The sequence below is a fragment of the Magallana gigas genome, chromosome 8, assembly GCF_963853765.1.
Source record: "Magallana gigas chromosome 8, xbMagGiga1.1, whole genome shotgun sequence".
Taxonomy (NCBI): Eukaryota; Metazoa; Mollusca; class Bivalvia; order Ostreida; family Ostreidae; genus Magallana; species Magallana gigas.
In genome coordinates, this window is record NC_088860.1 from 24,683,749 (window position 1) to 24,697,373 (window position 13,625).

General features: G+C 35.5%; 1 protein-coding gene across 1 annotated transcript; it reads left to right on the forward strand.

Annotated features, from left to right (window-relative positions):
• Nucleotides 1-240: 240 nt before the first annotated feature.
• Nucleotides 241-13,118, forward strand: LOC105327311 (condensin complex subunit 3). Its single transcript, XM_066068614.1, has 21 exons — nt 241-324; nt 676-811; nt 905-1,126; nt 1,607-1,835; nt 2,177-2,407; nt 3,708-3,900; nt 4,257-4,406; nt 4,650-4,766; nt 5,094-5,307; nt 5,437-5,613; nt 5,916-6,023; nt 6,313-6,432; nt 6,761-6,994; nt 7,407-7,588; nt 7,960-8,134; nt 8,258-8,428; nt 8,826-8,985; nt 9,373-9,489; nt 9,678-11,676; nt 12,105-12,143; nt 12,709-13,118. The coding sequence occupies exons 2-21, from the start codon at nt 719-721 to the stop codon at nt 12,731-12,733; spliced, it is 4,956 nt and encodes a 1,651-aa protein (XP_065924686.1). The 5' UTR covers nt 241-324; nt 676-718; the 3' UTR covers nt 12,734-13,118.
• The last annotated feature ends 507 nt before the right edge of the window (nt 13,119-13,625 follow it).

The following is a 13,625-nucleotide window of genomic DNA, read 5'->3' on the forward strand; positions in this document are numbered from 1 at the left end:
GTATCAGAGGCATGTCTCTGAATGTAGCTACATGTACGCCACTGTAAAGGTCTGCACATTGATGAGGCCGAAATCAATAATTTGTTTTTCTTCAGACAAATACTGCTTTTAATTAGAAATATAAATTTAAAGTATTGTACACATTTATATTATTTATTGGGGGTTGTGTAATTTTTTTACGACCAATATCTAAACTTCAAAGTGTTCAAAGTGGGTACTTTCCTTTTTTTAGACATGTAACTTTAAACCGGAAGTAGTAACTTTTGTCTGGCGCAAAAGTCGAATTTGAAAACAAAGATACGCAGACATCCTACGAAGGGGAAGGTATTCATTTATCCATTATTTTTCATGTTTATGTTTATGCTATAAGTGTAAATGTAATTGCTTATGCATAATTGAATCCATAGTTAGAAGGTTCTGTGTTTTCTTCTCGCGTTTCCTCTTACCATGATCATATTTATTTAGCACTTGCACTGGTTTTACTAGGGCCAGTAGGCTACAAGTTCATGAGCTTCTTGTGGAATCAAGAGACACACTCTTGTCATGGATAGGATCTATCTGATGAAATCTTAAGAACGATTTCGCTTTTGAGAATCATATGTCTTTAATAGAAGCAAGATGTTTAGCATTGTGATTTATGAGAATGACTATATCAAATGTTCTATTTACTTTTAGGTTTAAGGATTACCTGTTTGACAGAATTGTCAATACAAGCAGGATGGTTGCAATGAGAGACATTTTCAAGCAGTGCCAGAGTGGCATGCAGTGTCATGGAAAACTTCTTAAGGAGCTCCAGAAAATCCATGACAAGGTGCAAGCAAAATTTGTATATTGCATGCAAGAATTTATCTGTAAGGAATTTGTTTTTTGTCTAACCAATGAATATGCTTTTATTTTATTTCAGAGTGACATAGACAACTTTTGGAAGGATTTCAAGCTCTTCATGATGTACTCTATGATCATTCAGCAGAGGGCGCCCTCTGTTGAGCGCACCATTGATTTCATTGCTAAATTTGTAACGATGACCACCTCTAGTGTTCCAGAGCCAGAGGACCAGAATGACTCCACTATGGATGACGTAACTAACAACAAATTATTGCAAAAAATGCTGGATTTCCTTCTTGAGGTTTGTCTTTTATTTTTCTGTCGGAAATGTTTTCTTTAAGTTCGGATATTTTGAATCTACTCCTATCATCTTTCAGAGACAATTGTCATAATTAATTTTTCGTTATTGGTAATGTCTAAGGTCAATACAGAATGAAATTTGTTTGGTACTTTATGACAAAAACTTGTTTGAAATGAACCATTGTAACCCCATGTTAAGTTACTTCCTGATAAAACCATGTAGGAAATGATCCGTTTTAACCCCATGTACATGTACATATATATGAAGTTAGATATTGTATTTGTGCTATTTTATACTATGGTTTTTTTCCACCTTTGGTTGATTGATGTGGTGTACCATTGAAGTCCAAGTAAAAACATAATTAAAAAAAAAAAATTTAACGAAAGTGCACAATGTCAGTTGTATTCTGTTCATTTATAAGAGTTTCAACAAGTTGTCAATGCATATCTTTCTGAATTGCGAATACAACATTCTTTGTAGAATCATTCTGCCAGTGACAAGGCAGTGAGGTTTCGAATCAGTCAGCTGATTCACAAAATTCTTGACAACCTGGGAGAAGACGCCAAGATAGATGATGATTTGTATGACAAGATCTATGACTGTATGCTGGAGAGACTTAGAGACAAGATTCCTATTGTGAGGATGCACGCTGTGTTGGCTCTGACAAGATTGCAGAATCCACGAGACGAGAACTGTCCAGTCATCAAAGGTAACATGTTGAGCATTGTTCATGTAGAATGACGTTCTGTTTTAGAAATTTTGGGAGTATATTTAATGAACTTTATAGATTCCTCCTGAAAAATATACTCAAAAGTGCAAAGCTTTTACTTTTTTGTAATGAAAAGCAGTTCCTTTATTGTTTTATCTAAATCTCTACTGATAATGTCAGTGCAACAATTCTCTTTCGTAGTCTTTCCACATTATTTCTGTCAGTACATGATTCAATTGATTTAAGTCTATATATATTGTGAGTTTAAATAATTGATGCATTACAGTAACCCAAGAAAAAAATTGTGGTATTTTCAATGCTGTTTTTCTTTTCAATTTTAGCGTACCTTTTCCTGATGAGTTCAGATCCCAATCCAGACATACGAAGAATTGTGCTGTCTAATATCGCTCCCTCTGTGAAAACCCTGCCAGCCGTTTTGGCTCGAACAAGAGATGTCAGAGACAGTGTTAGGAAAACAGCCTACACCGTAATGGGAGAAAAGATCCACATCAAGGCACTGTCAATCGCAAACAGAGTCCGACTTTTACATGACGGCTTGACTGACAGATCAGGTACACATATCAGATGTATAGTTTGTGGGCAGGGATGGGGTAATTGAAAAAAGTATTTGTAATTGAGTGTAATTAATTACATTTTTCAAAGTAATTGAAAGTAATTTGTAATTGAGTCTGTCTTCAATTACAAGTAATTGAATGTATTTAAATACATTCCAAAAATATTGTGTATTTTCAATTACTTTTCAATTACATCTCAATTACTTTTTTTCCAAGTTTGAAATATAAAAAAGGTGTCTAATAATGATAAATAGAATTTATGCATGTTTGGCATGAACTTCTCTTTATACAATAATTAAATGTCCCATACTGTTTCATATGTTTATACACCATAACACACTGCCCAGGGCAATAGGTAAAGATCTAATTTTGTGGAGGTGTGAACCCCTCTAATACCCAAGAACCCCCATTGATTTTAGACTTAAAGAAGTCAAAATATCTCATTTTTGTGAATTATAGCAATTATTATTTATATACTGATATGCCGTACTGCTGAAGGTTGTAGTTTCTGAATAAACATAGTTTTAATATGTGAATAAAAATTAATTCACTAAAGAGAAAATATTATTCAGAACCAAATATGAACTCAATGGTACTTAATGAATTTAATGTTAAAGAAAATTTTTCTAGAAATTTTCAAGAAATCTGATCAGAACTGAACTATACATCCTTTAAAAACATAACCGTACATAAAGCTCTGTATATCTTAATGCTGTTAATATATGTATATGTTCTCAAGATTTAAAAAAATAAAACTAAAGTATTTGAAATGTAATTAATTACATTTATCAAAGTAATTGAGAGTAATTAATTACATTTTAAAAAAATCAATGTAATTGTAATTGCAAGTAATTGATAAAATTGTCAATGTATTTGAAAGTAATTAATTACTTTTCAAAGTAATTGACCCCATCTCTGTTTGTGGGTATTGCTAAACAGAATTATGCAAGATATTGTGAAATTTTAAATATTAGTGGTGGCTCAATTTTCTTGGATTTAGTTGGTACCCCTCACGAATTTACATCCTCAACGAATTCAATTGTAAAACACAGTATTAAATCAATAATATAATACTAGTATATATCTCAAAATTTGTTCCCATGGAAATTTGACATTTCATGAAAAATATCCCCAACAAAATTTAATGATTTGACAGTAGTTATCATTTCAATAACATTTCTTTCACAGTATCAGAAGACTTGCAGTTTGCTGCTCTCTTGTACATGCATGTAAAATTTCTAGCAGTACATATGATCAAGGCAATCATGATGTATAAAAGTTAAACTATGTTCTGTAGATTCTGTGAAGGCTGCCTGCTCCGGTAAACTGCTGCAGGCCTGGCTGAGGACATTTGGAGGGAACGTGTTGGAGTTATTGGGAAGTCTGGATGTGGAGAACTCGACCGAGACTTGTGAGCTTGTGCTGAAGACTCTTCTAAAAGAGGCCCCATTGCCAGAAGTAGTGCAGAAGTTTGACATCCTTGATGACAAGTAAGTCCTATCAAATAACTGCATACTGTAGTTTTATCATATTTTTGGTTGAGTACTAATTTTTATGGAATTCATTTTTGAGCAAAGCCACATAATCAAATGCTCAACAAAGTCGAACGTTAGACCATAGTTTGTATTGGTTGAGCAAAAAGTTCATGAATTTATGCATCATTGTAACTTTACATTTAACCAAATTCACGAAAATTGTTACCCATTATGATAATGAAATAACAGTATTTTACAGATCAGTGTAGATTTATAAATTAAGGAATTTTCAATCTACAGATTTTTGGTGTGGTTGTAGTAATTTTAAATTTGACCGGATTCAAAATGATATGTTTGACCTTGTTTTGTAGGGTGCTCATTCCTCAGGACAAGTTGACCAGTGAGAACTCCATGTACTGGCAATCGGTCTGTAAACACGTCCACTCACTGGGTGTTGATGGGGACGAGTTTCTGGACAAGGTGCTACCAAACTGTATAGAATTCTGCCAGTACATCAGACAGTAAGTCAATCCATCCATAGCATAGAAAACACAGAGAGAGTGAGAGAGAGAAGGCTTTTTATCTTTATATTCTTCATCATAACGATAAATTTTGTTTTCATGGTGATGATAACATACATTAAGAAACCATGCAAGATGAGTTTGAACCTTGTAAAGGTTAATAATTAATCTGTTAAAAGTTCAACTTGAAGTACCCGTACACACATGTAAGCAGCTGACTAAAATTCACTCACTGGATTGTAGATATGTGGCCACCCTGAAGGAGAGTACAGACATTGACACACAGATGGAGACCGAGTTCATAGTACAGCAGCTGTTGTCCATGATACAGTACATGGAGCTGGCTGACCAGTCGTCCCGGTAAATATTGTAAACAATTTATATATGTATTCAGAGTAGCTATGTCTGTATTACTATAAATGGTCTGTGAACATTTTGTTAACCCACTACTGGGCTAGAAACAATTACAGTACATGTATGAAATGTAAAGATTTTTTCCTAGTTTTATACCTGCTTTCATTCAATAGTCTATCACTCTATAATAAAAACAATTGTGTTTCCTTGTTTTTTAAGACGAGGAGAAATATAAAAACTTACTTATATTTACCTGCAGGTATTGTTTAGTAAATTACAATATAATTTCCCTTTAGATTTTACATTTAAATGTTTTGCTGATTGTACTTTCAGTAAAGCTGTAGAGAGCCTTCTCCATGATATGCTGATCATGGACCATGTCAGTCACAGTCTGGTGAAGTACATCATTGAGCCTCTGTGTAAAATCAAGTCTCACTCTTCAAGCCTGGTGCCAGTCCTGGCCGAGATCGTGTCTGAAATCAGAGAGCCAATCACAACAGTTGAGACAGGACCTTCCGACGATGAACGCAGGCAAAATGACATCAAGGTCAGGATGTTTACAATTTCTGAAAAAAAACACAAGTGTCTCAACACATATAATATGCAGATTTAAAAAAAAACAACTCTAAAATGAATATAGTTAAATGATAAGATTTTGCTATTGTTACTATCGCAGATTGCAAACATTCGAGTGAAGCTGAATGAATTAAAAGAGATCTTGGATGAGACTGTTCGTAGTCAGGACTTTTCTCGAGCCGCAGAGGTCAAACAGAACATTTCTGAGTTGGAAGCTGAGAGAAATCAACTCCTGGATCTTCCCCAAACACAAACAGAAGAAATACGCACAGAAAAGGTAAGCTTTGTTGAAGCCTGATGGTTTATATTTCACAGAAGACTCAGGAAAACCGACATAAGACTTAAAATTACATGGTATCATTTTTCCATAGATTTTTAAGTGTGATAGCAGCTATATGTATGGTGCAGTTGGTTTGAACAAATTTTATTGTATATATAATATACAAAGGGTTCGAACACAAGTTCTTGCAACTTACTAGGTTCTCACCCAAGAATCGAGATGGTACAGTTATCTGAAACAGAAGTCATTGTTGTCTTTGATCTATTCTTATTTACTGTTATTGTCAATTTTTGTTGTAGACTGATGTGGCCACCATTTTGAAGTGTCATGCTATTGTTGCTGAGATGTTGGAGGTTCTTTCTCTGACAAGTGTTAGCCCCACCCTTCATATGTTGATAGAATCCCTGGTAAGTTGTGACGTTGGCTGCACCTCACATAATATGTGTTTGATTCTAATGTGAATAAGCTCACTTCATTGAAACAAGTATTGATTAAGGAACTCTTAAGTTACCACTTCGCTTGATGTTTGTGAAAGAAGGAGTAGAATACATATATGTAAAAATACTTTGTCAACATATCAAAAATAGGGTCTATTAGAGTTTAATTGTTAAAGATGCATCAAACATACTGTTTATAGAAGCTGGTACTGGCTGCCTTTTAGTTTAACACGTTTTAAAATTTTGACATTATTTTCAGATTTTGCCGGGGATTCAGAATGAGGATGGGAGAATTCGAAATCTTGCCGTAAAGGCTCTAGGTCTGTGCTGTGTCATCAGCAAGGATTTAGTCATGCAGTATCTTCCTCTGTTCATGCAGGTAATGCATTGAATGAAATAGTAATCGCCTGTTTAACACCCTACATTGCATATGTCATTCCTATGAGACATATGTATGTATAAAGATACTTTCTAATTCGACATCCTATAAAAACAACATGTTGAGCTTGATCTCATTTATGTGCTTTATGCACATAAACTCTTTATTTTGACATCCAATGAAATCGACATAAGTACAATAAGCATTTAAAGTCCATATTTTGAGATCCAATAAAATTGAAATGACAAGCACAATGTGCTTGTCAATTTCATATTTTGACATCCAATGAAATCAACATGATAATTACAATGTACATTTCAATTTTCAGGCTTCTCAAATTGACGTTGAGCTGGTTCGCTGTACGGCTCTGAGAGTGATCTTTGACATGCTACACCTGCACGGTCTGGAGGTCATGCAGAGGGGTCGTCCGGACGATGAGACGTCATCCAACTCCACCGCCACTGACAGCGTTCTGGAGAGACAGGACAGTACGGAGGATGGAAGCTCTGGGGCTGCGGGCGCTAAACTGGTGGCCATCCTATGTGCCTTCCTGGATGAAGAGGTTTGTGTAAAGATACAGAAAATTCACAATGTTTGTTACTGACTCTTCTTTATTTTTAATTTTAGAAATATATGATTAAGACCAATGAAATTTAATGTTTTATTTCTCATGATGTTAAATGCATCTACATTGATTAATTATACATGTATTGCCATAATGAAAATTGGAAGAATTCCTTAATTTTATGTTAAAAAAATTCCCCTTCAAATCTTGAAACATTAATGAAATACCTGCTTGTTGCCATATGTTTTGAATTGTTGAGAAACTAAAGGCCAATTTTTATTAGACTATCCAAAGTTGATCTGAGAATTCTTAGTAATGTATGTTAATTGATCTCCCCCAAATATTTGGTGACTCCTAGATGTGATGTTTGAGTTTTCTGACTGTTACATAGTTTAATCTCAATTTTTAGAGTTCTGAGTTGAGAACAGTGGCTGGTGAAGGCCTGGCCAAGCTTCTGTTGTCTGGGAGGGTGGTGTCCTCAAAGATCCTGTCCCACCTGATCCTGATCTGGTACAACCCCACCACGGAGGACGATACCCACCTCAGGCACTGTCTGGGAACCTTCTTCCCAATCTATGCATTCGCTGGCAGGTAAATACTTTACAATTACTGTTGCTTATACATGTATGCTTGCACCTGTATTAATGAATCTTGTCTCATTTAGAAAGTACTTTATTAGATAACTTTTTAAGAGGAAATAGGTCATATTTTACTTGAAACACATATGAAAATATTAAAGTCTGGAAAGTTTTCAGCAACATACCTAATAACAGTAAAGCACATGATAAAAAAAATGCCAGAAACAACCAATTTTTAAATATCTGTTTGAAAGTAATTAGCAATTACTGAAAAGTTTAAAAGTTTTATGACTAGGAGGAAACTGACTTTGCAGTGAATGTGAATTCCTTATAAGCATGTTTGCTGTAACCAAGTTTTACTGTATGATTATGTTTTTCATTCAGAGCTAACCAGGAAGTGGTAGAAGAAGCGTTTATTCCCACCCTAAAGACTCTGAGAAACGCCCCTCTCTCCAGTCCACTGGCAGAGGTCAATGCAGAGAATGTGGCTGAGTTACTGATCCAGCTAACCAACACTAAACTGCTGCTGAAGAATCAAAATGATACCGAGACGGTGAAGGTAATAACAAAGACATTCTGCGTTTTCACATGTATCTAATTTCAAATTATGTGTAAAATTTTTTATTACAGACCATTTAATTGTACATGAATGTATACATTAACTATGTGTTTATGTTTGCAGGAAAACCCAAGACATGACAGTATAGCCATAAAGATCTGCAATGAGGTTTTATCCAACCCTGACTCATTTAATCTGAAACTGTGGGTTAAAATTCTCAACAAACTGGAGCTGAGTGAGTCCAATGATGAGGCCTTCAAAGAGTTAGCTGTTCTGGCTGACCAAATGCTGGAGGTAAACTATGTATTGCACTTTTGCATTCTATCAACATGAGATTAGTTTCATGCATAAAAATAGAACAATCAATCTGTGGAATAGAAAAAAAAAATTTTTAAGTTTAATTTTTGTGGACTTCAAGGGTACCTGGTACAGTGCATCCCCAACAAAATTTTCAACACATTTTCTTTTCTTTTTTTCTACATATAAACAAGAAAATTCACATAATAACATCTTCTTAAATTTGGCAGTCAACCAAAGTTGGATCTGACGTTATTGAATAATCCCACAGTACTTAATGTGTGGAACATTCATTTTATATCCATAACAGAAAATTTGATCATTTAGTACACTGAATGTTTCAGACATGAATTCTATTAACAACATAACAAAGGCATTCTTAAACATTAATCAGGTGGTCAAGGAGAAATCCAGCATCAAGACCCTAAAGAAGTTTGCCGAGGGTGTGAAGGAGAAGGTGCCAGCGCCCGTTACAGAGGAGGAGGCGGCGGCAGACAAAGAAAACCAGGAGAATATGGAGACCACCGAGGGAGAGGAAACCACTCCAAACGCTGGTCAGTCGAGGACTCGGACATAGGAGCAAACACTTTTCCTTCAATTAGCCCCAAAAATGAAATCTTTAGTTTATTGGGTCGAAATTTCAGACATGAATTTCATTGGAAGATTTTCATAGGAGAAGAACTCAGTTTTCTTATTTTAACTAAAATTGAAAAGCCTTTTCAATTTGGCAGTATATTTTAATAAATCAATTCAACCACATTTGACCTGATCCTTTAAGAAACAATTCATCAATTTTCTGATGGTTTTATGACAGTTGTTTAGAATAGTTTTCATATCTCTTGTAGAAATAGATAAGACAATTGTGTATAATTCCTAACATAATACTGGTTGTTGTTTGATGAATGTTTATATTTTATAATATTTTCTGTCTCTTTTAATAGAAATGGACAAGACAAGTGTAGGGGATAAAACTCAAGACAAATCTCAGATGAACGATACAGCTCTCCATTTAGATGGTTCGCTTTTTCAAGAGTCGAGTACACTTCGTAGAGTTCCAAGTAAGTACTTGTGCAGTAATGATTTTAGGCTGTACCTGTAAAATTTAAGCATGTGGAACAATTCAATATTGCTTGCAACATGAATATCTGTCATTCATGAATTAATGTGATTTGACATCTCTTAAGCCCATTCTTAAAATACATACTTGAACTGGAAATTAAACTGACCAGATTTTTATTCTCTTCAGGTAAATCTGGTGGAATTTCACCAAGAGTGGCAAATCCAACCCTGGATCCTGATGTTGCTAAGAGTCCCATTGCAGCTCTGTTTTCAAAGCCGTTTGATTTCAAAACTCCTGATAAAACAAGAAATTCAAAAGCAAAGAGCTCTCTAAACATGTCAGAGCTTACTTCAGACACCAACACAGAAGATAAAACTGAGGAGGCTGAGCCAAAGACTGATGAGGAAAAAGAAAAGTCTCCAGACTCCAGGGGAAAGAAGAGAGGTCGGAAATCACCGGAGCCTTCCATTTCGGAAAAAACTGAAATGGCAGGGAAAAAATCTAAGAAGGCAGCTGATAAGAAACCTAGCCGATTAAGAGGGGACAAGACAACAGAGGAAGAAGGGAAGAGTGAAGACAGCTCACCAGCAGACACGAAGAACCAGAAAGCAGGCAAGGGAACTAGTCCCCCTGCAAAAGCCAGTCCAAAGAAGTCTGTAGCATCAAGGAAAGCAGAGAAAGTGAAAGATCTCAAAATCAAAAATTTAAGCCCTGTTGTAGTCCTCACAAGAACAGATGAAGCACAAGCTGCTGCAAAGGGTACCTCCAGGGTGACGAAGACAACAGAAAGTAAGAAATCACCAGTAGCTGAAAATGTGGAGTCACCTAGAAAAGTAAAGAGTAAGAATTTGGGGAAACCTCAATCAAAAGAAGTTAGCGCTAAAAAGAGTAAAGAATTGACATCTCCCAAGTCACCCTTGGTAAATCAAAAGAAAAAGCAGAAATCTCCTGCAAAGTCGGAGGAGGAAGAGGAGGAGGTTCCATTGAAGACAAGAAGAACACCAAGGGCCCGACTCTCTCAGTCGATCAACATTCAAAGCCCAGGGAGGAACTCGCCAAGAAAAGGAGATCTCTCTATAACCAAAGGGGTTAAAAATAATTCGGGCTCGAAGGAGAGTTTGAATGAGTCGCCTAAAAAGCTACTGCGGACACCAAAACACACAGATGTCAAATCACCAATGAGGGGAAAGAAGACCCAATGTCCTGTTTCTGAAGGCATTTCTCCCTCTCCACAAAAGAAATCAAAACTGGTTGAGCCGAGCAATAAAACAAGAAAAGGGTCTCAAGGTGAGAAATCGGAAAATGATACCCCAAAGAAGAATGTCAATAGCCCTGTTACAAGAAGTGGAAAGAGAACTGTATCAGGGACAGGTGATTCAACTACAAGTGGCAGAGATTTGAAAAAGGCAGCTCCAGTTGATACTGCAAAGCCCAAGAAGACAACTACCTCTTCAGTCAGTAGCCCAAGCAAAAGAACTCGAGGGGGTGCCAACCTATCCGAATCTGAGACGGATTCTCCCAGGGTAACCAGAACCAAACTGTCTTCACCAGAGTTGATTTCTAGCTCACCCATATCACCAGAATCCTCCAGAAGAAGCAAGAGATTAAACACCACTAATAATCAGTCAATCTCATCCCCAGCGAGATCAACCCCTAGACTCAAGAGAGCTGATATGAAGGAGAATAAATCGCCAGGGAAGGAAAGCACTCCAGGAGCCAAGAAAGAAACAAGACAACTAAGCAAGCCTTCAGTCTCGGAGAGCTCAAAGAAAAAGGCAACTCGCAGTCCATCACAACCTACCAAGGCCAGGAAACTGGCGTCTGAATCGGATGGAGACTCGCAAAGTTCACCTTCTACTCTGAGGTCAAGCAGACGTTCTACTCAGTCTACTGTTAGCAGTCAGGAATCTATTAAGAAAGCTAAGGGCGTTCTGTCTGAGTCGATCAACCTTTCACCTAGACACGCCACTCGGGCTTCCCTAGCTGAGGGAGACTCCTCAGTGAAGAAAACGAGAAGCCAGAAGAGTCCGACAACCACTGCCTCCTCTCAGTCAGAGTCTGATGTATCGCCAGCACGTTCTAATCGTTCCAAGAAAGCACCTGCTCCTTCCGCAGCCAAACTGAAGCAGAGTCATTCTACTGCAGTCAGGGTATCTGCTAAGATGACATGGAATGAGGAAAATGGGTAAGATTTTCAATTTTCTGTGGATGTTTTTTTTTGAGAATTGAATTGCAATGTTAAAAAGTTTACTGGGATTTGAGCTGCATTGTTCATGTTATTGAATCCTGTGAAAGGCTTCTCAGATGACTTGATCCTGACTCACTAAGTTTGATATTGTTTGATTGAAAAAAAAACCCAGATATTTTAAAATTATGAAATTTACTTTCTGTTAATATATCTAATATAAAGTACTTAAAAACAACTGCTAATTTGATGATCATTGTGATGTCATCCTCTTGAACCTTGAAAAAGTTAATACATAGATATAAAAAATTTTGCTATTGATTTGGATCACGAATTGTGAAAAAAACATTGCAAATATGATTACCGGTAATTTCAACATATGAATAAAAAAATTGCTTTCAATAAAGTTATGATTTGTTTCTTTACAGGAAAAGCAAGAAAGTGGTAGAGCAGAAAACTAGGCTAAGGTATGTGAAATACCAGTACTTAAATTTATCAAATTTCAGGCGAGTTTATTACATTTAAAAAGCATGTTTGTATTAAAGTATCAGATAATTTTGAATTGAAGAAATTTATTGCAAGTATAATTAAAGCTGAAAACTACTCGTAAAATGCGTTCTCCACCACATTTCTTTCTCTTCCATCACTGATATCCCTACAATTCCTGTATTAGCCACAGACCTCTTAACAGTTCAAAGTATTTCAATTAGAGGTCTCGCCTTTATGATGTACATTTTACCTTTATTGTGTTACTCGGTTGCAATGAAATTATTAAATTTTATGCACTTTTTCCAAGCCAGGAGAATACTTTTATCAAATAAACAGGTTATTGGATTATTCACAAACAGAATATGCACATAAAACAAAAAATAAATGCACAAAATGATATCTAAAACCCCGAAAGGAATACATGTCGGTCATGAGTTTCAGGTGTGCAATTGGGTGCCTATTCATGCGGTGAATCAAAATTATTATATGATTTTTTATTTTATGTACATGTAATTTTTACCTGACATATTTTGACTTTTGTAGGTCCACCAGAGGATCCCAGAAATGATTTCCCACGAGTTTCAAAACATTAGCATCCTGGTATAGACCATCTCCAAAATGTGTTCAGATTTAATCAGACACTATGTTGCTCAACGAGCTGTTGATGTCTTTGGAAATTTTCTAAGTTAATGATTTTATGTCAAAGATGGAGCTGCTGTATTCTTGATTTATTTATTATGGTAATTTTTAATCAGTGAAAATTTTTATTCTCTTGAAGAGGCGATATTTAAATTGTGTGTTCATTAATAGAACCGGTACATGTGTTGCGTAATTTCATCTGACCTTGTACTGTGAGTTCTTGTACTGGTAGATTCTTTAATATGCAGTGAAGAGCTATGCAGTGAAGAGCATGTAAAAATGTTATTGAAAATCAATAAAGTATTCTATTCCAACTCCCTTTTTGTGCTTCTTCATTTCTTATGTTGAATAATTTAAATTGATTTAAAGCAATATAAGCTGCAATTTTCATGATGAAATTTTTTTTGAACGAAACTCTTTAAATATTTTCTACTAAAATGACAAAAATATGGTTTTTAAATTTCTTTTTGCCAAACTTTTGTGAAAAGGGCCAGTAAGGAGCATTAATTGGAGCGAAATTGAATTATTGTCGTCCTGTACAAAAATTGATTTGCTATATGTTCCTTAGAAGAAATATCTTTCCTCTGAAAAAAATTAATGATTTTTTCCAACCTTATTTATCATAAAAGTTAAGTCACATGCAGACTTAGCATACTAGCAGGTTTTTACAACAAAATAAAATTCTAAAAAATACAGCTCATATTGCTTTAATTGTCACAGATTGAATATCTTTTTTAAAATTTTAGTCATAACTTATGCATTAGATATCTAGAAATGGAGAGAGTTGAGGTTTACTTTGTATAACACTTAATTTGTGTTTG